The 23,945-nt window shown below is 40.9% G+C and overlaps 1 protein-coding gene across 2 annotated transcripts in view; it reads left to right on the forward strand.

The window, feature by feature from the left end:
* Positions 1-23,945, forward strand: part of KIN (Kin17 DNA and RNA binding protein) — a 34,067-nt gene that overhangs the window by 5,717 nt on the left and 4,405 nt on the right. The window contains exons 3-13 of one of the 2 annotated variants that reach the window (XM_044761892.2): positions 3,200-3,243; positions 3,327-3,449; positions 4,237-4,418; positions 7,154-7,202; positions 8,095-8,152; positions 14,537-14,666; positions 16,641-16,691; positions 19,458-19,526; positions 21,068-21,167; positions 22,666-22,766; positions 23,792-23,855. In XM_044761892.2, the coding sequence (XP_044617827.2) occupies positions 3,200-3,243; positions 3,327-3,449; positions 4,237-4,418; positions 7,154-7,202; positions 8,095-8,152; positions 14,537-14,666; positions 16,641-16,691; positions 19,458-19,526; positions 21,068-21,167; positions 22,666-22,766; positions 23,792-23,855 (971 nt within the window). The remainder of the gene's footprint in view (positions 1-3,199; positions 3,244-3,326; positions 3,450-4,236; positions 4,419-7,153; positions 7,203-8,094; positions 8,153-14,536; positions 14,667-16,640; positions 16,692-19,457; positions 19,527-21,067; positions 21,168-22,665; positions 22,767-23,791; positions 23,856-23,945) is intronic. The other variant, XM_014841315.3, reaches the window with a different exon arrangement.

Below are 23,945 nucleotides of genomic sequence, written 5' to 3' on the forward strand. Positions count from 1 at the left end.
TTTTAATTTTTTGAGAAATCTCTTAGTGTTTTCTATAGTGGCTGCACCAGTTTGCATCCCCAACAGCAGTGCAAGACAGTTCCCTTTTCTGCACAACCTCTCCCCAATCTTCCTCTTTTTGCTTGAGGAAGATTAGCCCTGAGCTAACATCCATGCCCATCTTCCTCTCCTTTGTATGTAGGATGCCACCACAGCATACCTTGACAAGCAGTGTGTAGGTCGACACCAGGGATCTGAGCCTGTGAACCCCTGGCCACCAAAGCAGAGCATGTGAACTTAACCACTATGCCACTAGGCTGGCCCCAGAAACGTATTTAAGTATTGGGACTAACTAACGGTGGTTTACAAAAATTGGGATTTTTGCTTGAAAGCTCTAGGTTTTGTGGTTTTGTTTTTTGTTTTTTGTTTTTTTTTACAGATTTTGTTTTTCCTTTTTTTCCCCAAAGCCCCCCAGCACACAGTTGTATATTTTTAGTTGTGGGTCCTTCTAGTTGTGGCATATGGGGTGCCATGTCAGCATGGCTTGATGAGCGGTGCCGTGTCCACACCCAGGATCCAAACCAGCGAAACCCTGGGCCACCGAAGCAGAGCGCGCAAACTTAACCACTCGGCCACGTGGCGGCCCTTGAAGGCTCTAGTTTTATCCTTGGCAACAAATAGTGTCAGTTGTTTTCCTTGACATGACAGGCTCACTTTGTTTATTTTTGAGAAAATGTCTACTGAATACTTAATTTGGAATAACCATTGTCTATATGTCTGTCATTCTTTCAAGTAAAAATGGTGTTCTGTAAAAAAGATAGTTCAGGGGGCCAGCCCAGTGGCATAGCAGTTAAGTTCGTGCGCTCTGCTTTAGCAGCCCAGTGTCTGCAGGTTTGCATCCCGGGTGTGGACCTCTGCACTGCTCATCACTCCATGCTGTGGCAGTGTCCCATGTACAAAATAGAGGAAGATTGACACAGACATTAGCTCAGGGCTAGTCTTCCTCACCAAGAAAAAAAAGAGATAGTTCAGCTCGAACAATGGCACAAATGCTTTTTCTCAAGACAACCATTGTACGGCAGCACAAGTGGTTTATTCGTAATTCTCATTTCATCACACAGGATGTTAGAAAGACGTGTACTCAAAGATTGAGATTTAATATGACTAGTAATACTGACTGCTTCATTGAAGCCACTCTAGGTGAACCCAGCATGGTGTCCACTGTGAGTACATGGTGGTGAAGAACGCATTGACTGCCAGTGCAGGTTGGCATCACTGCCCACTGCCTTGGCCTGGCTAAGATGCCAGCGAGTTTCCCCTCCATTGCTTTTGTGCCATCAAGGCACAATAACACAGTGAAGAAGGCAGAAATCATTTCTCTGTGAACCACCTGACACCATCTTGAATACCCGCAGGTACCTCTGCCACACCTTGGGAAACAGCCGTCCTGGCAAGGGCCATCCACTCTCTGTGCCTTCCTCTGACCACCATCGTGCCTTCGTCCTCTGCGGGCTGACTTCTGCCCCTTCGGTCTCCAGAAGAGTCCCTCGTGGCTGTTTCTGTCTCCCTCTTCCTGGATCTCTGCTCTCGGACAGTGCTCTGAACTCTCAGTGGGAACACCTTGCTGTCTTCCATTCTTTCCTGGTTTTCCTACAACCACTCCCTCTGTGCTTGCTTTCTTCCTGATTCCTCTTCCTCCCTAGCTCCTCAAATGTAGGGAGGTTCTTCTGGGTGCAGTTTGGCTCTCCCCCCACTGTACACAGTCCCCATGAGTCACATTCTTCTTCTACTGTCGCCTGTATGTTTGGATGACTCCTAAATCTTGCTCTTCATTCCTAACATCTGTCTTGAGTTGTAGATTCTTTTTCTGGTCAATTCTAATCTCTGTTTCCGAAGGCTGTCCCGAAGCCAGTGTTTTAAAGCTGAACTCGGTATTCTCTCCACCACAGCTCCTTGTTATGCTGTGCTGGCTAGTAACTGCCTCTCCCGACTGCTAAGCCAGAAACCTCCGAGTCCTCTGGGAGTTCCCTCTTATTGATTCTCTGTTCAGTGTCCTTTCAACTTAGGTCCTTTCATTGTCACGGCCCTGGTAATCGTTCTTAGCATCTCTCAGCTAAATTAGTTCAGTGACCCCCTCACTGGTCTGCCAGCCTGCAGCTTCTGCTCTTCTCTGCGTGTTGTGTGCCCGTGGTTCACAAACCACTGCGGGCAGCAGCGTCACCTTGAAAACATGACAACACATTCTGACTCACTAGCTCTAAGATGGGGCTGGAGACCTTGCATTTCTGTCAAGCTCCCAGGTGATAGCGATGGGGACCACGCTTTGAGAATTACTGTTGTATGCTATCCACCAGGATTGTCTTTCTAAGTCACAGATATTTACAAATTAACTTCTAAATAACTTATTTTGTACTTTTCCACTGTGTGCGTAAAACCCCACCTCTTGAGCATGACATCGAAGGCACTTTAAAACAGCCCTAACATTGTTTTCCAGCTCCATCTTCCCCTCATTGTTCTCTTCCACCCCGCTCTCACGCTCATTGTTGTCTGCCCTCAGTTTAGCCCAATTAGATTGTCGTTTTTAGACTTGCGAAGCTTTCATCTCTGTGCCAGCTGGGAGTGGCCTTCCCTTCCTCTTCCCCTGTGAAAGTCCTCGTTACACTTCACACCATGTTAGAGATCCCCCCCGACATCTCCTGCTACTCTGCCTATGATATTTCGTTACCTCTCTTTTTCAGTTTGACCTCTGTTAGGATTGGTTCTGTTCTGTTTTAACCTCCGTCAAGATTTTTGTTTTATTCGCCTGCGTTTATCTAGCACTTAACACAGTGGACTCAGTTCAGAGGGACACATTAAGTGCCAATTTCATGTGGGAAAAGGGCAGTTTTGTTATTGTTGCTAGAATGGGCTTGTCATGCCACAGTCACTGGCGCTAAGAGACTTCCTGAAGGACCCTCTCCAAAGCTCTGTAGTCACTTTTGCTGTGGCTGCTTTGCCAAGACAAAACGTTTCAACTCCAAACTGACTTTTAACTTTAATTCTTGAAAACTGTAATCATTTGGGATTCTTTCCTTGTTCAGTTGTAAAGTTTCCTGACAAATATTCACACATGTGTTCATAGATCGTTTGGGCATTCAAACTGTATAATAGTTTACATTTCAGGAAGATGATGCTCTGTATTTGTAGAAATCACCTGAGGCTTTTTTCCCTTCTTCATTAGGGAATTCCGAAATGACTTCCTGGAACTTCTCAGGAGGCGCTTTGGTAAGCATCTTAAGTTCTGTGCGCATGATGACTTCGTGATCTTACAATCTGCCCAGGATTCACGTGTCGTGTCTTGTTCTCAGGCACTAAGAGAGTGCACAACAACATTGTTTATAATGAGTATATCAGCCACCGAGAGCACATCCATATGAATGCCACTCAATGGGAGACACTGACTGATTTTACCAAGTGGCTGGGCAGAGAAGGTAAGAAGAAGACGTTATTTGAATAATTATCATGTGGCTCCATTGCAGGGAGAAAGAATTGTCATCTTTTTTCTGTGTAAATTTACGGAAAAGAAGATGAATAGGGCAATTAAAAACTGGTAGGGAGGAGCATGGTCTTCCAGGATTGATTTTGTGTCTTGCAGTTGAATAGGAATGTCTGGAATAGTTCTTTTGACAATGCAAAGATTTCTCCCTGGAGCGTCTTTAAGTTAAGGATTATCTTCAGTCCTCTTCCATCCGCGCCCCCCCACCCGTATTCATTTCACTTTAGGAAACTTTTGTTATTCCCTCTTAAGGTGATTTTTAAAATTTTCTGCTGCTTTTCCCATTTTTAATAGGATGAAAAGTTTGGGAGAAGGAAAGAGGAAGAAATCTTATGTCACTATACTACTTATTCAGTGTGTCACTTTATTCCATTTTAGGGGGATAATTTCTACTTAGCAGAACATCATGTACTCAGCGGATGTTAAATACTTAGACACAGTTGAATAATTACTAAGCGAGCTAATGCTTCTTTCACATATTTCCCTTGTTTAAATAAGTTGCCTCAACGTAGCTAGTTAAAAATCAGAATAATAATTTTTTCTGTTTAAGGAGATAAAATAATTTTTTCCACTTAAAATATCTGATTTTCACTAAGTGTAAATATGGAAAATTCACGTGGTGCATGAATTTGTGTATTCGAGTGTGTTTGAATGAGAACACATTTATATTTACTTTTGGCTTTGATCATATACAGATTTATGATGTCTGTTGTTCTTTGAAGGCTTGTGCAAAGTAGATGAGACACCGAAAGGCTGGTATATTCAGTATATAGACAGGGACCCGGGAACGCTCCGCCGGCAACTGGAACTAGAGAAAAAGAAGAAGCAGGACCTCGACGATGAGGAAAAGACTGCCAAATTCATTCAAGAACAAGTGAGAAGAGGTCTGGAAGGGAAAGAACAGGTGGGCCACAGTATCATCCCACCTGCAGAGAGGCAGTAGAAAAAGGTCTGCAGAAGCAAAAGCACTTGCTTTTTTAAGCTTTGAGTTGAGGTTTATAGGTACGTTCCTTAATTAAGAGGAGAAAGAGCGCGGCCGAGTGTGGAAGCCCAGGTTTTGGAGTTGAGACAAACCTGGGGCGATTCCTGACTGACTGCCTTCTCGATCTCGTCTAATTCTCTGATCTACACCTCAGTTCCCTTATCTCTAAATAGAGACGATATCTCATGGGGACGTGGGGACGACATAAACAGGTCATTTCAACTGCTTGTGATTAATGTAGTGCTGGAGGGAAACACAGTGTGTGGGAACACAGAGAGCCAGCAGGGCTCCAGCCTGGGGAGGAGGATGTAGACTATTCAAAGGGAGGTACAGCCCCTGGGCTGAGGAGTCTTGAATTCGGGGTTGGGGGGGAATGAGGGGGTGCGGGAGGCGTGGTCATGGGGGTTCAGTGGTAGAATGACTAGAATAGGCATTTATTTCAAAAAATGTTTATTGGGTGCCTCCTGTGTGCTAGGCCCCCTTCTGGGCACTGGGGATACAGCAATGGACAAAAGAGAAGTGCCCACCCTCATAGAGCTTAGAGGCTGAAAGTTGTGTGGGAGCAGGAAAATGCAGCCTAGTGTGTATGTGAAAGTACTAGCCATTTAGTATTTTTAGAAACTTTTTTGGGGGGGTTGGAGGGGTGTGAGGAAGATTTGCCCTGAGCTAACATCCATTGCCAATCTTCCTCTTTTTTTTGCTTGAGGAAGACTAGGCCTGAGCTAACATCCGTGCCAATATTCCTCTCTTGTATATGTGGGATGTCTCCACAGCATGGCTGATGAGTGGAGTAGGTCTGCACCAGGATCTGAACCTGTGAACCTGGGCTGCCAAAGCGGAGTGCACAGAACCTTAACCACTCAGCCATGGGGCCCGCCCACCTTTAGAAACTTTTTATTGTGGTATAACGTACATGTAATAAAGTGTATGATGTGCGTTGATCTTAAGGTTACAGCTCAATGAACTTTTATGTATGTGTTTCCTTACGTAGATAGATAGACAGACAGCCTGTGTAGCCATCACCCAGATCAAGATATAGAACATTTCCAGCATTCTAGAAGGTTCCCTCATGCCCATTCCCAATCAATACCCACTGTCCCCCGAGAAGGAGCCACTCCTCTGATGCACCTCTACTGATTATTGGTTAGTTTAGTGTGTTCTTGTACTTCGTAGAAATGGAATGGTACAGTACGCTCTCTTTGTGTCTAGCTTCCTTACTTCACCTATGTTCTTTCCTGTCAGTGTTTCATTATTTTTTAAATTGATGTATAGTATTCCATTTTATGAATATAACACAATTTATTTGTCCTTTCTCCTGTTGGAAACATGTGGCTTGATTTCAGTTTGGGCTATTGTGAATACAGCTGCTCTGGTCATTATTGTACACATCTTGAATAAGCCGTTTAGAATAGAATGGTGCAGGAAGCAGCGGGCAGTAAGAATTAAGACCTCAGTAAGGATCGCTTCGTGAATCAGCTTTTATACCGTGTTAATTGAACTTGTTGACGAGTGAGTGTATAAATGTTATGATATTGCTTACATTAAGATGCCTATATTCACACCATCTTTTAGGAGTTTTCTACATTAAATTAAAATAGGAGCAGTGGTTCAACTGCTGTAATTATAAAATTTAACCTCCTGCTTAAGATTGAAAGCTTTTTATTCTCAAAATTCTTTCACCTTTTTAGCATTTAAACCTTTGTTTTCAATAGAAGAAAAATTATAATTTCCTATTGTGGAAATTAAGAAGGATCACATCTTCTCATACAGAGGAAAGTAGTTTACTTCTTGGAGTAACATTATTATTTTATAACATTTTAGCTTAACACTGCTAAAACCTTCAAGTTAATTTGTACTTTTCAGGTATAAATAGTATCTTTATCCTAAAAGGCAGGGGAAATTCTGTTCCTCAGCACTACTTCATTCTGCAATTTAAATATGTCAATTTTTTAAAAGTGAGATCATGTTTTTTTCGCCTTCCTTTGTGAAATCTTATATGGACGTTACCTAAGAAAAGAACATTTTAGCTAGATCTCAAGAACATCTTTTTTTTTTTTTTATTATAGAAACAATAATTAACATTTACCAAACACTTATTATGGCAGGCATATGCTAAATGTTTCCTTTATATTATCCTATATAACCCTTAGAACATCTCTAAATATGTACATTGTCCCTGTTTTAAAGATAGAATAACTCTGGCTTCAGGGAGATGGTGAGGTCGACCAAGAGGACAAGCTAATAAGTCGCAGAGGTGGAGCTGCAGTTTTATTTGAGTTAGTCTTAGGCTCGATCATTATGCTAAATTATCCACCATAGAAAAAGGTTTTGCTTTTTAAGGTAATCCTGTAGCTAAGATTCTTAAAGTTTATTGCTTTATGTTGTTGTTGTTTCCTGCTTTAATTGTAACAGAAATAGTAATGTAGGTCAACTTCTACAGTCTGGCACAGCAAAACTACTTTTTTCCCCTTTAGAATAATTCTCCATTGGAGAATATTTGCAATACATATAATTTCTTAATTAGGTTCTTAACCATTTTAGAATTGCATCGTAGAGCTGCCTTGCAACGTAGGTAGCAAGTCATAATTTAGGACTATTGAATATTGATAGTAAGTGCATTGTGAACCAAACCTTCAAACCTTTTTTTTTTATTTTAGGAGGCTCCTGTCTTTACGGAATTAAGCAGAGAAAATGATGAAGAGAAAGGTAGTTTTACTTTTCTTTCTTCTTTTTTTAATATGGATGCTTTTGTATTGGCCTTGCCAAAAACCAGCAACGTGTTTGGGAGCAAAAGGTGTAATCTGTCTGGATTGCATTGTTCGCATTGATAAAATGAAAGGGTAATAAGACTGACTGAAATTAGCTTAAACGATCAAGAGAAACCTTGCCCTACCAAGAGTCCCAGAGATAGGGTGGTTCTGGTGCCATACTCTCGGCAGCTGGACACAAGGCAGCTGCCAGTACTTCCAGCCATCGTATGCAGGCCCAGCATCGTCCGGAGAATGACAGAGAGCATGGTTCTTGTGGAGTCCCCTGAGCAGGGAAACTTTCCCTAGAAGGCACTCCTGCGCCAACCGGCTTCCTTTCGAATATCGTTCGCCGGACTGTGTCACTTGTCCACCTCAAAAACAATCACTGGGAAAAGGAATAGGATTATTTTGATTGATTTAGACCAAAAGAACCTTACTAATTCCCCCAGCAGGCCCACACCTCCTATTCCCATCACTGTGGGCATTAGGTTTTCAACCTGTGAATTTTGGGAGGACATAAACGTTCAGACATAGCATCCTCCAGGCCATGTGTGTGAGGTATGGGCACCTAAACAAAAGTGGATTCCTATTAGCAAGGGAAGAGGGGGCAGTGCAGTGGGACACAGCCAAGGCTGCCTGCTACATCTCATCACATGAAGGTCTTCCCCAGCTCTTAGCATCATTCCAGTACATTCTACAGGAATTTATCATCTGGGTAGGAGCACTCCAGCTCTCACTTATTCAGAATGTCTGTGAATTTCTATGTGGATACACTGTGGTATCTTATCTGATAAGTTTTATTGTAATTTTCCTGAAATATATATAGAATACCAATTCTTTTCTTCCAGTTACATTTAATTTGAATAAAGGAGCATGTAGTTCAGCAGCAACATCTTCCAAGTCAAGGTGAGCTACACAAACAGGTATCTTAGAACTTGAGAGTATTTGTGAAATGTTGATCACTATGTTTGAAAAGCTGCACTATTGTGAAATAGTTTTCTCTGGTTGTAATTTTCTTTTTCTGTTTTTGTTTGATGGTTGGTTGTTTTCCTTTTTTAGCAACTATTTTTCTCTTATTTGCCTATGATGAATCTGTCTTTTGAGGACAAGCTCCTTCTGATTAAATGATTAAATGTTTCACATGATAAACACTTGGCTTCTCTGCGAATCCTTCTCTTAAAGGTTCCTTCTATGCTACTGCAGTACTGTTTATTTTTCTATCGTAGCCTACTTACCAAGTGTAAATGTTACCTGGGGTATACACTTTTTGTTTTACCATTGTATTATGATTTTCTAAGAATAAAGACTGACTTATTCCACTGTCTGCTCAGGACCTAGCACAGTATAAATGCACCCACAGACACTCAGTAATAATGGCCTTCCCCTCTAGATGGTGTAGTACAGAGCAGGAGGCGACTAACTTTTTCTGTAAGGGGCCGCATAGTAAATATTGTAGATGTTACTGGCCATATGTCTTTGTCACCACCACTTAACTCTGCTGTCGGAATGAGAAAGCAGCCCTAGACAGTCCGTAAATGAGCGAGCATGGCTGTGTCCCAGGAAAATCTTATTTATAAAACCAGGCAGCAGGCTGGGTTTGGCCCTCAGGCTGTAGTTTGCCAAACCCTGGTAGAGCACGCAGCCAGGTAGTTCTATCTACTTTGCACATTCTCTTCTCTTGCAGTTTTATGTATTCTTTCCCAAATATTTACTCACTGTTTGCGGTGTGCAATGCATTCAGTTTAGTTAGGGAGGTTAAAAGACAAATAAGATATTCAGGAAGGTGCCAGTATCTACTGGAATTTAGTTTTGAGCTGAGTGATAGTTGCTATTTTACGTGTTGTTTATTTAACTTAGTTTTTTGGGTTAATTTATAGGCTAGTGCTTATTTGCATGACTAAATAAGTGTCCAGGAGAATGGGAGGAAGTAGGTAGGCTGAGTCAGCGGTGTGTGCTGCTTCAGAAAGACTTCCCAGATGTCTTGTCTTTAATCACAACATTTCAGAATTAACACCTACATACATGACCTGGAAGACAGGCTCAAATATATCATCACACACACGCCTTATAGTCCTAGCCCCTTATGCGTTCTCTGCATTTTCCTGCATTATTTGTTATTCGTGAGTGTAGGTGATGTGAGGGTCGGTCCCAGCGGCCCCCTGGCATTAGCTTTCTATGGCTGCTGTAACAGACGACCACAACCGGGGCGGGCGGCTTGAAACAGGAGAGGTTTGCCTGGCCTGTGGAGCCCGGGGTTGCGACATCAGTGTCACCGCGCTGAGGCCAAGGCTCTGCAGGGCTGTGCTCCTCCAGAGGCTCTGGGGGGAGCTGTTCCTCGCCTCTGCCAGCTTCCAGAAGGTGACTGCTGGCATTCTTTGTTCTGGCTGCGTCCCTCCAGTCTTCGAGACCAGTGTCTTCCAGTTTCCCTGCTCCACCTTCACGTCACCTTCTCCTCTGCGTCAGGTCCCTCTTAAAAGGATGTGTGCTGCCTTTAGGGTCCACCCAGACCATCCAGGGTAATCTCATCTTAAAATCTTTGCCTTAATCTCGTTTGCGAAGGCCCTTTTCCCAAATAAGGTAACATTCATAGGTTCCAAGGCTGAAGGCCTCACATCTTTAGGGGTCGGCTGTTCGGCCTACTACACCGTATGCCCACCTTCATATTATTAGTAAAAATGTTAGCTTTAGTTGACCAAGTTCTGTAAATTCAGTCTGAGTTATCTGTAATAGTGTGTAAATAGTGTCACAGATGGCACAGTGGAAAGCCTCATCTAAATTTTCTTTTTCCGAGATTATGCTGTATTTTTATGGAGGTTGGGGTTTATTTTCCTGTGGATTTCTCTGTCTTGTATATCTAAAATGCAGAATGAACTAAAGGATCTAGATAGCAAAAGTGGGTGTTTTAGGCTATGTTGAGGCACGAAGGTAAGCCCTGCTTCCCCATTGCTTGAACAAAGGTTCCCCAGTTCCCACGTCCCTTTTCCCTTGGGACTTCTTGGTCTCCTTTAATTGCACTAGGACCCACTCCAGTTACCGAAAGCAGAATTCTAGGGCTGTTCTAGGAGCCTCACGTTCCATTTCCAGTCTGTTAATGTTCATGTCCTGCCTTGGTTCTAACCCCCTCTTGACCCTATGTCAGTCTCTCCCCTCTCATAGAATCTTTTTTGGGGAGGAAGGGCGTTATTTTACCGCAGCAGGTGTAAGATTAAATATAATACACAGCTGGAAACAAATCAACTGTTCACTTTGCATTTTACTTTAATGTCATAAGTGAGATGTTTAATTTTCTGTGCTTCTGGTGATATTAAACTGTTAAAATGCTTTGTGTAGGTATTCTTTTTTGACTCTCTAAATAGTATTTTTAAGATAGGGATTATAACTTCCTTGAAAGCTTAGTAAAACTTTTCTGTAAAATATTGTGTGTGTGTCTTCTGCAGTTTTTATTACCAATTTACTTTCCTTGTGGTTGTTGGTTTATTCAACTTTTCAATATCATCTCAAGTCAGTTTCAATAATGTGTATAATTTTTATTTTTCTAGAATATCCTTTTCATCTAGGCATTCAAATTTATCTGTTTTATTAATTTTTTAGAATACTCTTTATTTTCTTGATTTTATCATTTCTCTGATTTCTATTTTATTAATTTCTATCCTTCATAATTTCCTCTGTCAACATTCTTTATATGTTTTGTTATTCATTTTAGCTCTGCTAGATTCTTCATATTGCAAGCAGAAAGATCTTTCTAAACATCAAATCTTACCAAGTCTTTCTCTTATTAAGGACGCTCAGTGTCTTTAGTCATCATCTGTGGAAACACCTCTAACTTTTTTGTTTTGTTTTGTTTTTGGTGAGGAAGATTGGCCCTGAGCTAACATCTGTTGCCAATCTTCCTCTTGTTGCTTGAGGAAGATTGTCCCTAAGCTAACATCCGTGTCCATCTTCCTCTATTTTGTATGTGGGGTGCCGCCACAGCATGGCTTGATGAGCAGTATGTAGGTCCACACCCAGGATTTGAACCTGCTAACCCTGGGCCACCAAAGTGGAGCTCACAGACTTTACTATGCCACTGGGCTGGCCCCACCTCTGACAGTTTTTACATACCATGTGTAGTGCTTGTGATCTGGTTTATATCCTGCTGTCTGTCCTCCAGCTATGCTACACTAATTGCAGTTCCTAAATGGGGCATGCTGCCCCCCTCCTTTTGCCTTTGTATCTTCTGTTCTCTCTCCCTGGAACGCCCTTCCATGTCTGTACTCCCGCTCTAGCATGAGATCCTGATGGGCTGTTCTGATCCATTGGTTGTCTCATTACAAACATTTAATAATGCTGAATACATTTTCTTGATAGAAAACTTTTTTTTTTTGGAGGAATATTAGCCCTGAGCTAACATCTGCTGCCAATCCTCCTCTTTTGGCTGAGGAAGACTAGCCCTGAGCTAACATTCATGCCCATCTTCCTCTACTTTATATGTGGGACGCCTGCCGCAGCATGGCTTGCCAAGGGGTGCCATGTCCACACCCGGGATCTGAACCAGTGAACCTTGGGCCGCCAAAGCAGAATGTGCGAACTTGACTGCTGCGCCACGGGGCCAGCCCAGATAGAAAATGTTTTTTCTGTTCAGTTTAGTGTTTTTGTGTGGTGAAAAATACATAACGTGAAATGGTACGTACCATTTAACCATTTTTAAGTAGCAGTCCATTGGCATTAAGTACATTCACATTGTGCAACCATCTCCAGTGTCCATCCCCGGGACTTTTCCATCACCCCAAACTGAGACTCTCTCCCGCTAAACGCCAGCTCCCACTCCGCCTCCCCAGCCCCTGGTCACCTGTGTCCTGCTTTCTGTCTCTAAACTTGGCTCCCTCATGTGAGTGGAATCAGAGTCACTGTCCTTCTGTGTCTGGCTTTTTTGACTTAGCACGCTGTCTTCACGATTCATCCATGTGGTGGCACGTCTCAGAATTTCCTTCCTTTTCAAGGCTGCATAATCTCCCATTGTGTGTGTATACCACGTTTTGTTTGTCTGTTCGTCTGTGAGTGGACGTTTGAGTGGTCTCCATCTTTTGGCTACTGTGACTAATGCTGTTCTGAGCGTTGGTGCCCCAGAATCTGAGTCCCTGCTTTCAGTTCCTTTGGTATATACCCAGAAGTAAAACTGCTAGTGTGGTGATTTTGCGTTTAATTTTTTGAAGAACAACTATACTATTTTCCACAGCAGCTATACCATTTGACATTCCCACCCACAGTGCACAAGGGTGCTGATTTCTCCACATCCTCAGCAAATCTTGTTGTTTTCTGTTTTTTTGTTGTTGTTGTTGTTGTTTTCTTTTTTTAATTTTATTTTCCCTTTTTCTCCCCAAAGCCCCCCGGTACATAGTTGTGTATTTTTAGTTGGGGGTCCTTCTAGTTGTGGCATGTGGGATGCCACCTCAATTTGGCCTGATGCACATTGACATCATACCAAAATACTGAAATAATTTATAAATGTATTTGAAGGCTCATTGTTGATAATATTTGAGAAATCATGGAGCATGTGAGAAAAGGCAGAATGCGGAAAAATAAGCAAATGTTTTTTCAGAAACTGGAGAAAAACTTCAGAAAACAATAGTAGCAAGTTTTTCCTACTGATTTCAGTAGGAATTAGGTAGCTTGTGAACGTACGAAGAGGAAGAGGTAACCACTAGACCCCGAAATAGTGCTGCATCCTAACTCCCCTGTGCTGGGATTATGGGTGCCTACTCCACAGACGCACTGTCGGTGACCATGATCTGGCATTGTTGCTAAACTGGGTAGATTCCCAGCTCAGAGAACATGTAAATCTAAAGAACTTTTATTTTAAAGTGCAAATTGAAGAGTTTATCTTTATATGGACTTAATCTGTTCACAACTGGTATATATTGTTAACAGTCATCACAAACCTGGCAAATTTGTTCAGTAAGAGACTCAGAACTTAAAAATAGTTCAGAGGATTGAATTATGGGGCAAAACCCAGTAAGTGAACTTTCACAAGGGTCAGTATAAAGCCCTGCAGTTAAGCAGAGAGAGCAACCTCCACAGAGACAGTGGAGGGTCCTGAATGACAATCGCCTATGTAGAAAAGATATGGGGATTTCAGTCAACTGTGAGCTGAATGGGAGTCCTTAAAGTAACCAGGCTGCCAATAAATCTGATGCGACCTCTAAATGCCTTTTTTGAAAAAAATTCCAAATAATGGAAAATCATAATTCTGTCGTATTTTCTATTCATCACACTTTTTTTCTTGGTTATCTCCATGGTAGCTTTGTGCAAATGTTTATTCTCTGTTTCATGTCTTGTAAATATGACAAATAACTAGATTGGTAAGATTTATTTAGTCCACAAATATTAATTGAGAGTCTGTTTTATGTGAATTATGAGATAGTTACTGCTACTTTACTGGGCAAAAAATATATGTATGTGTATATAATATATGGTTCCTCCCCTACTATGAGAGAGGGGTCATGCATAAATGATTATAGTACAAGAGGGCATGTGACACCTGCCACGAAGTGCTATGGCAGTTCAAAAAATGACAGGATCCAAGAAGCCTCATGAAGGATGGATTTTAAAGAATTTTAAGAAATGTAGATCAATGGAGAGATTATTTTACGTGTAAACAAGGCATGTGCAAATTTACAAAGGCATGAAGCACAGGGCATGGCTCATTCAATAGCAGATTGTTCAGAATGACTCACGTACATAAGTCAGAGATAGTATTCCGGGGCCAGTGGTGACAATTTTATATTGGCACTAAAACATGTGGAATTCACACTGTCAACTCTAGGCAGGCAGGAGAAATAAAAAATTTTTAAGTGACACGTTGAGATCTTTCCTTTAGCAGAATAGAACTGACAGTAGTGTGCTAGGCTTCTAGCCATCATTTTACAAACATTTCATTTAATCCTTGCAGTCGAGTTATGAGTTGGCTCACATCATTCTCCACAGTTATAGATAGAGAACTGAGGCTTAGAAAAGTTAATTGCACAAGGTCCTAGCAGAAGAAGCTTCAGACCCTCATCTGCCTAACACCAGAGCCGAAGCTGTCGTCACTCCACTGCACTGGTTATAGCGGCACTAACTGGGGGTGGGGAGAAGGGAAAGGGAGGAAGACAGGAAGGACGTGTTCTTGTGGTGCTTACAGTTGTGTAAGAGATACAGACAGGTCCTGCTTGGCCTTGACTAATCTGTTATAAATTAATCACGTAACAGATTTCTTCTGTATTGTTCCTCTGTAGATAGTTTGTTAACAAGCACAGTTCTTCTTTTTATCAGTTCTTTGGGACCAAGTGCATTGAAGACCATAGGAAATGCAGCTTCAGTGAAACGGAAGGAATCTTCCCAGAGCTCCGCTCAGTCAAAAGAAAAGAAGAAAAAGAAGTCTGCCCTCGATGAGATCATGGAGGTACAGTTTCTGAGCAGCTTTCGACTCCTTAGCAATTAAGAGGAATGATATAGTTCACACCAAGGGAAGTTAAATAGTTTCACCACTTATTAGATTACTATACAGTTAGAAAAATATGCATGTACTGGGTTAGGGAAAAGCAGCCAGATGCAGTTCCATCAGAACAGAGTTGGAGCCCCTCCCAACTGTATATTTTCTTGCCTCGAGTGCTGCCTTTAAAGCTCTCTGTGGGGTTATGGTCAGCAGAGTTCAATCAGAAGGACGCCAGTAGTGCATGGGGCTAGAAATGCAAGCTCTGTCCCCCTCTGGGGCTCTGTGAAATTGGCATCCTCCATGGACCCCCTCCCACCACCACCGACCACCTCCTAGCCAGCAAGAGGAAGCTGTGATGTATTTTCTAATTTGATTTGGCCTGATGGCTCAGTTAATGTGATTGATCATTGAAAACCTATGATTATCTGGATCCAGGGCCATACTTTGACTCTGAAACTCTAGAGCAGTTCTGCAGAAGGTTCTTGATATACTCCTAAATATTCCTTTCTCCCCCCTAGCCCATAGGCTTGCCTTATCAATGAATGTAGGAAGTAAGTGGAAGAGACGAGGAAGGCCAGGCAAAGAGAAAGAATACCTGGATACAGAACCTAACATTTTTCCTTGTAACATAATTTCCTCTAGTCTCCTCATCCCTTTTCTTCACTTGTGAAGGGAGAGGAGGTAACTGTTGGTTTCCCCTGTTACTGAGTCCTCACACAATGTGGGGCAGTCTGAAAAGCTTGAAGTGTAGTGTAAGATGTGTACCCTAAGAGATGTGGTCCGTCCATCATGCAGCAGATAGTGAGTCACTGTTAGGGGCTGGGTGTTGTGCGAGTCCTGGGTCTGGAGAGTAGGGAGAAAAACACAGTCCCTGTGTGTCACGGAGCTTTCATTGCAGCGAGAGAGACACACCATGGCCAAGTGAACCAGTAAATGCGTAATTACAAAATGCTAATTGCTGAGGAGGTCTGAGGGCTGGGAGTGGGGAGGTCGCGTGGGGAAAGTTGTTAAAGGCAGGGAGCATCTCTAAGGCAAGCATCCGAAGGAAGATCCATGTGGCTCAAGCACAGTGAGCACGAGAGTGGTCGCATTTGAGGTTAGAGAGAGTTAGGGCAACACTGTAGAGGTCGTAAGACTGTGACAACACCGTGGAGGTCATAAGACTCTTCACAACACTATCAAGGTCATAAGCCATGACAGGGAGTCTCTGAGCTTAATTCAGAGTAAAAGGGAAAGCCAGATCCTCTTCCTTTGAATATAATATATGCTAAGTTTAGAGTGTTCTTTGTTCATATTGGGAAGTTGGAGGAATTAAAATGAGGTTTAGAATCAACCAAAAATTACATTGTTCCATCCCATTGAAAGTTGGTACTTCTGGTTTAGTAAGCAGTTGGGAAAGATGGGAATGCTCTATAGCTGTAATGGCCAGTCAGCTATTTTTTCTTTTGATCACTCTCTTTTGTTTTTTTGGTGAGGAGGATTGGCCCTGAGCTAACATCTGTTGCCAATCTTCCTCCTTTTTTTTTCCTCCCCAAAGCCCCAGTACATAGTTGGAGATCCTAGTTGTAAGTCCTTCTAATTCTTCTCTGTGGGATGCCGCCACAGCATGGCTTGATAAGCAGCGTATAGGTCCGCGCCCAGGATCTGAACTGGCAAACCCCAGGCTGCCAAAGCAGAGCATGTGAACTTAACCACCCAGCCACCAGATCAACCCCTTGATCACCCTGGCCCATATTGCATACTTTTTTTAATTCAAGTTTTTTTTTTAATCAAAAACTAATTGCAAAAAATATTTATTTGTATTTATCAGAGCTTGCAAATTATATTGATCTTCGGTGAAGTGTGTGTTTTATGGTATTTGTTTGCTAAATAGAATGGTATTTGAAGATAAATTGAGGATTTTACAGAGGTGACTTTATGAATGTCTTGTGTGTCCTACAGATTGAAGAAGAAAAGAAAAGAGCCGCCCGCACAGACTACTGGCTACAGCCTGTACGTGTTCAGTTGGAGCTTCTTGAGTTCTAAATGTACTTTTAAGTGAATGATTTAAGTAGCATTTGGTATAAATGACTGAATTTCTCAAATATATGTAAATTACATAGATAGATTCATAACTTTAGTGACTCCTTTCTACCTGATCTTAAGTATTGGTTGTACCCTTATCAGAGGGGATCTTCATATGTATAGACCAGTAATGTTCCTTGAGTGTAGTGGGAAATTTGTTCATGGACTCCTTGAATTTAAGTCTGGAATTATTTTCAGTTTTTGCTATAAGACAAAGGGTTATGTTTTCACAAATGTGATTGAAAGGTAGAATTGTAAATGCAGACGTATTTTTTTTTTCAACTTATAGCTTATTGAACTTAGAATACCCCTTTGGGTGCTTTGTCGAAAAAAGCGGGTTTTAATTTTACAGACTCAAGGAAAGCTTTGTATTTTGTTGTGTATTTATTACTACTTATTATTTTAAGATAATTTTCAAACATTTAAATAATTTTAAAAATTATTTATTGATATTCTGTTTTGAACTTACTGAGATGTGAAGTTTTCATGGAACTTTCAGGGTACCGAGTTATTTTTAAAGGAGCTGGTTTGATCAGTAATAAAGTAAAAAGTAGTGTGTCATTTAGATAATTTCTGATTTGGAAAATAAGATTAATAATAACCTTGAAGTTCAGAAAGTCCAAAGTTCTGATTCAGATCTTCAAAGGCATTCTCCCATTAGCTTGAAAATAGCTTAGCTTCCATGTCTTAGTTTATGTCCTTAGACAGTGGGAACCATTTCTACCTGTGGATCATGTGAAGGATCATGAAATAAGTTATTTAATATGAAAATACTTGCTGTGTTAAATAGAAAATAAGCACTTTGTATGAATTATTTCGGTTAATTCTTGTGTCAGCCCTGTAAGATAATTACTGTTATTATCCCCATTTTACAGCTGAGAAAACTGAGGCATAAAGTATTAGAGTGATTTCCCAAGGTCCTTTAGAAAATGGGAGCCAGGATCCGCTGGGAGTGGCTTCTGCTCTCCACTGGTGGCCAGCTCTGCTTCTTTGTGCCTTAGTCACCCCGACTCCTGTCTCTGAGCAGAAGTTTGAGTGAAGATTAGAAAAGAAAGAACCACCTGGGGTTATTTTGATTTGTTTTCCCTGTTGGAGTAGCTGGTATTTGAATATTAATAGTTTCATATATTGTTTATGAAAATGTAATCAAGAATTTTGCTTAAAGCAGTAGTTCTTTTCCAAAGAGTAATTCAAAAATTTTTTCAAAATATGTATACTTCAGTACTGCCACCATCCTGTGTCCTGGGGTGAAATGCGTATTTTGACTTACCTCCTAGGTGATTCTGAGATGTGCCCTTGGTTAAGAACCATTGGTTCAAAAGGAAAACAAACCAAAAGCAAAAAAAAAAAAGGCAAGCATTCCAAGTTTTAGTTGGTTCAAAAAGGATTGTCTCTTCCCACTGACAAGCTTTTCAATTAAATTTTATTTTCTGTTTGGTAACTTTCTCATATCATAAATTATTCAGATTTTCTTCATAGTTCCTCTTACAGAGTGTTACATTAAAAGTGGGAATCAGCCAGTGGTGCTCGTGTGTCTCACTCTGAAATGGGCAATATGTTTGTTAAAATAACCTGCAGCCCACAGAGCTAGATTGGAGAGCTTCATTTTTTAAACTCAGGAAAGAAAGGTTTTGAACAGATCTATTGTGAGCAAGTGTCAATAAGTACAATGACTTAATGAGTTATCTTTTAAATTATAAGTGTGTACCCATGAGAGCCTTTGAGAAATTTAGCCCAGAAATATTCTGGCTAAATCAGAGAAACTGTTTTCACGTTATTTGGCTTCATTTAGAAAGTCTTAGTAGAATACAGGCTTAAGAATAAGACCATTCAAGTCTTCTCTTAAACATATTTTTCTACTATTAAATGTCCTACTTCCAAAGTCCTCACTGAATTTTCGTTAATATAATTTTTAGCCTGGCTTAATGAAGGACTGGGGACCACCTGGTACCTCTGTTGTATTCACTCGAATTAGCAAATATAGGATCAGAGTAGTGAACATAGCGTGAAGTTAGGTGATTTAATTTTCCTTATCAGCTGTTAGCTCGACCAAATCGGGAAAACAACACTGAAGAAGCCGAGTCAGAGTGCTTTAGTATGAAATCAGCCCAGATTTCTCTCCCGTTTGAGAAATAGATGCTCAGAAGAACCATGCTTTTAGCAGGAACTAATCTGGAGGAATCTCATCTGTATCAAAAATTGAAAGCAACATAATTAGAAAAGGACGTTGTGGAAAGGAGCACCCGTGAGCTGAGAGGCCCCGTTTCTGCATTTCCCAGTGAGGCTGTTGCCACGTGAGTTCCCGTCAGCAGCCAACACCTACAGTGCAGTTCACTTACTTGGATGCAGAGGAAGAAAGATGCTGCCTATGAAAGACCTGAATTAATAGAGTCGAGATTGACAGATAGAAGTGCTCGATTTCAAGAAACCTTCACTGGGGAAATGAGCCGTGAGATATATATTTTTTTCCTCCTGGTGACCATGTTGAATAAAAAGAGAAAGAAGGAGTGAAAGGTTACTAAGGAAATGTTTTACCATTGTTAGGAAGGCTTAGAACTTCAAAATTTCATAGTTAGCAGAGCAGTTACATTTTACAATGATTTTTGGTGAACATGGTTTAAAATGAAGATGTAAAACAGAAAAGATAATTTTTGTCGTTCCTTTCATCTTGATTTTTTTGTTGTTATTTTCTAGGAAATCATCGTGAAAATTATAACCAAAAAACTTGGAGAGAAATATCATAAGAAAAAGTGCATTGTTAAGGTAAGGACTTGAAGTTATAAATGAAATTTGTGAAAAGGCCTGGGGTGCAGTGAGTAAAGCCTTTTTGGTATTCCTTAAAAATCAAGTCCTGGGGCCAGCTTCATGGTGTAGTGGTTAAGTTCGTGCACTCTGCGGTTTGTAGGTTTGGATCCTGGGTGTGGGATCTCAAGCCACACTGTGGCAGTGTCCCACATAAAACAGAGGAAGATCGGCACAGATGTTAGCTCAACAACAGTCTTCCTCAAGCGAAAAAAAGGAAGACTGGCAACAGATGTTAGCTCAGGGCCAGTCTTTCTCACACACACAAAAAATCAAGTCCTAGTAGCAGAAGCACAGTGTGTCAGGTTCTTGATGGCTCCATAACAGGAAAGCTGGATTCATAATTGTTGGAGAAATATTTCATTTCCAAACATAAGTTTATGCTTAACTTTGGTCTGCTTTCTTACTGGAGCAGATGGTACATGTGAAATCACAGTGGCACCTCTTAAAGTCATTGTGCATGCCTTGCTGATCAGTAAGTTGCATTCTCTTTGTTAATGATAGACAATATGGTTATGCCCCCAGAGTTCCGGGGAGGGCTTCCTGTGTTTTGCCTGAGAGACTGTCTTGGCTTCTCTAGAATTTGTTTGTTTGTTTTTCTCAGGAAGACTCACCTTGAGCTATCTGTTGCCAATCTTCCTCTCTCTCTCTGGCTTGAGGAAGATTTGCCCTGAGCTAACATCTGTGCCAGTCTTCCTCTATTTTGTTTATGGGTGGCTGCCACAGCATGGTTGACAAATGGTGTAGGTCCACGCCCAGGATCCAAACCCATGAACCCTGGGCTGCCGAAGTGGAGCATGCCGAACTTAACCACTACACCACTGGGCCAGCCCTGCTAGGATTTTAAAATTTAAAAATCAGCACTCTAGTCCTTTTCTCTATGTTGCGTTTCCTAAATATAGTTTCATTGCAGCACCCAGCCTGTGCATATAAACTGCCCTTCTACTGTACTTGAAGCTAGGCAAAATTATCCCTCTCACTATATTTCTTTTTTTTTTTAAAGATTGGCACCTGGGCTAACAACTATTGCCAATCTTTTTTTTTTTTTCCTGCTTTATCTCCCCAACCCGCCCCGTACATAGTTGTATGTCTTAGTTACAGGTCATTCTAGTTGTGGGATGTGGGACGCCACCTCATCGTGGCCTATGAGTGGTGCCATGTCCGCGCCCAGGATCCGAACCCTGGGCTGCCACAGCAGAGCCCGCGAACTTAACCACTCGGCCATGGAGCCGGCCCTCACTGTATTTCTTAAAGTCTCATTCTGAGGTCACCAGTCTTTTATTCTTTGCAGATGAAAACCTTAACTAAGCTTTGAACTGAGTTCTTTATTAAGAACCATAGAGAAATCGTATGTGGAATTTAGAAAATAGTGTTGTTTATAGGAGGAGTTATTCTTATCCTTTGATTGGAATTTCATTTGTTTTCATTTTATTTACTTCTGCCCTTTGAAATCTGTGTTCATCCATTTCTTCTATTATAAAAGTGTTGATTTTATGTGACAGGAGGTAATTGACAAATACACAGCGGTTGTAAAGCTGATGGACTCTGGAGACAAGCTGAAGCTGGACCAGACTCATTTAGAAACCGTGATTCCAGCACCGGGTGAGTCTTTCTGCAAGACCATTCAATATGTGTGCCATCGCAATGCATGATGCCATTTTTAAAGCCACAAGTTTTTGACATCACTTGATAGTTATGGATGCAAGTTTCCTTTTTTGAAATATGTAACTGTTGCCTCTTTGACCTCAGGTGATGTGGTAGTTCACTAGTCTGCCAAGAAAGCTATATTTTGGCATGAATAAATTTTTCCTTCCTAGAATCCGTTTTTTTTTTTCTGCAGCAAAATGCAGACATATCTGGAAAAAATCAATCATATTAGGGTTATTATTAATGTATTTATTTAGCTACCTGAGATAGTAAAGTGAAAGTCTGTGTTATTTTGCTTTTTCTTTTCCTTAATTGTCTTGATCGTTAGGGTACTTACACATATCCAGAATAAACGTACTTTGGTTAGGTTTCCTCTGACCTAAACTCTTCATGGTGGTATCATTGCTGCCACAATGGTAATATTAGTCTCCAAAACTTCCACTTATCAGATCCTTTCCCCCTAGAATAAAACTCATTTTATGGATTAAGAATAATTTTTTTTTTCAGCTTTAGTTAGATATAATTGACATACAATAAACTGCACTTGTGTAGAGTATACAGTTTGCTAAGTTTTAACCTGAATACTCCCGTGAAACCATCCCCACAATCACGACAGTGAGTGTGCCCCTCACCCCCCAGTTTCCTCATTTCCCCTTATAACCCTTCCCTGCCGCCCCTCCGCTCCTGCCTCCTGTGTGCCCCCAGGTACCACCTGTCTGCTTTCTGTCACTATAGAGTCATTTGTATTTTTCTAGAATTTTATATGAATAAATCCTACCATGTGTCCTGTGTTTTGGTCTGACTTCTTTCACTAAGCGTAATTATCTGGGATCGTCCTTGTTGTCAGTGCATCTGTGGTTCACGCCTTTCTGTTGCTGAGTCCTGTTTCATTGTGTGGATACACCACTGTTTGTCCAGTCACCTGTTGTGTGATGGACATTTGGGTTGTTTACAGTTTTTGGCTGTTAAAAATAAAATTTCTGCGAGCAGTCGTGTACAAGTCTTTGTGTGGACCTATGATTTCTTTTCTATTGGGAAAATTCTTAGAAATGGAATGGCTCAGTCATATGGTAGGCATAAGTTTAAATTTTTATGAAACTGCCAAACCATCTTATGATTTTTAAAAGAGACAAAATAAGCTAAATTTTTTCTAATTCCTTCTCGACTCTGAGCATTTCCTCCAAGTCTCTTATACTTTTTGCAATCTAAAATTGAAACATATCTCTTTGACAAATAACCGAATGAGATGAGGAGTCTTATACTGTTATAGTAATTAAAGTAGCTGTAAACTGTGCTTTAGAATATTAGAGCTCTTAAATGATTAAGAACTTTTAAGAGAGAGGTTTTGTTTTTCGTTTTGTTCAATCAGTGTAATTGCATTTTGCTGTAACAACGTGGAAGAAAAAGGTGGATATTTTCTTTGCATTCAGCATTATATTCTTTTCTTTTGAAGGAAAAAGAGTTCTCGTTTTAAATGGAGGCTACAGAGGAAATGAAGGTACCTTAGAATCCATCAATGAGAAGACTTTCTCAGCTACTATAGTCATTGAAACTGTAAGTATGTTTACGCAAAGACAAATTTCAAAATGCTTTAAAAATGTGCCATGTTCTTTTTCACTGGATTGGTCCTTGTTTTATTTTAGAGTTTGGGTTTTTTATTTGCTTCTCTCCTATTTGGAAATCTGTAAGATTTTTTTTCTCTGATGACTACCATTGCTAAAGTATTTTATTTTCGGGTTATAAAAGAAATGCATATGTGTCTTAGTCCCTTCCAGCTGCTATAGCAAAATACCATAGACCGGGTGGCTAATAAACAACAGAAATCTGTTTCTCTCAGTTCTGGAGGCTGGAACTCCAAGATCAAGGCACTGGCAGATTGAGGGTCTGGTGACACCCTGCTTCCTGCTCCTTGTGTCCTTACATGGTGGAAGGGGCAAGGGACCTCTCTGGGGTCCCTTTATAAGGGCACTAATTTATTCATGAGGGCTCCGCTCATTACCTGATCACTCCCTAAGGCCCCACCTCCAAACACCATCACATTGGGCATTAGGTTGCCGCATAAGAATTTTGGGTGCAACACATCCAGTCTCTAGCAATGCTCATTGTATAAAACCTGAAACAAACAATGTAGTATAAATAATTTAAAAAATTACTTGTAATCCCCCAGTCAAAGGGTAACCCCCATTAATATTTTGGTCTGTTCCTTTCCAGTCTTTGTATTTTATAAAATTGTGTACAATATGGACAGTTTTGATCCTGACTTTTTTCCTCTCACATCTAATATAAAACTCAATTTGGCACGGTATAATTCGTGGGGAATGTATAGTTATAATTAATGGGGAAAAAGCCACAGAGATCAGTTTTTTAAAATGTACCCCCTTCTTTCATGAAGGATTTAAGGTATCTGAGATCAGTAAAGCAATTAATTTAAGGAAATCTGATGTACAAGTAAAATTGTTTATTGATTAGAACTGGTAGTTCACCTGACAGGCCTGTGAGTGAGGCCAAGTGAGACCTAACCTGTCTTCAGAAGGGAAGACCTGAAACGTACCTTTTCCTTTCTGCCTAATTCTTTCTAGAACTCTGGACTCCTGTACTCTGTGTCTTTATCTCTGAGTGAAATACTTTTTCATCTCCAGTACAGTAAGTTTTAGTATTTGGGGGGATAATGGACCACTTGGAGAGTCTGAACAAAATTCTGAACTCTCTCCAAAAAACTGCGCGTAACCGCCA

This window comes from Equus asinus, chromosome 29 (assembly GCF_041296235.1).
Source record: "Equus asinus isolate D_3611 breed Donkey chromosome 29, EquAss-T2T_v2, whole genome shotgun sequence".
Taxonomy (NCBI): Eukaryota; Metazoa; Chordata; class Mammalia; order Perissodactyla; family Equidae; genus Equus; species Equus asinus.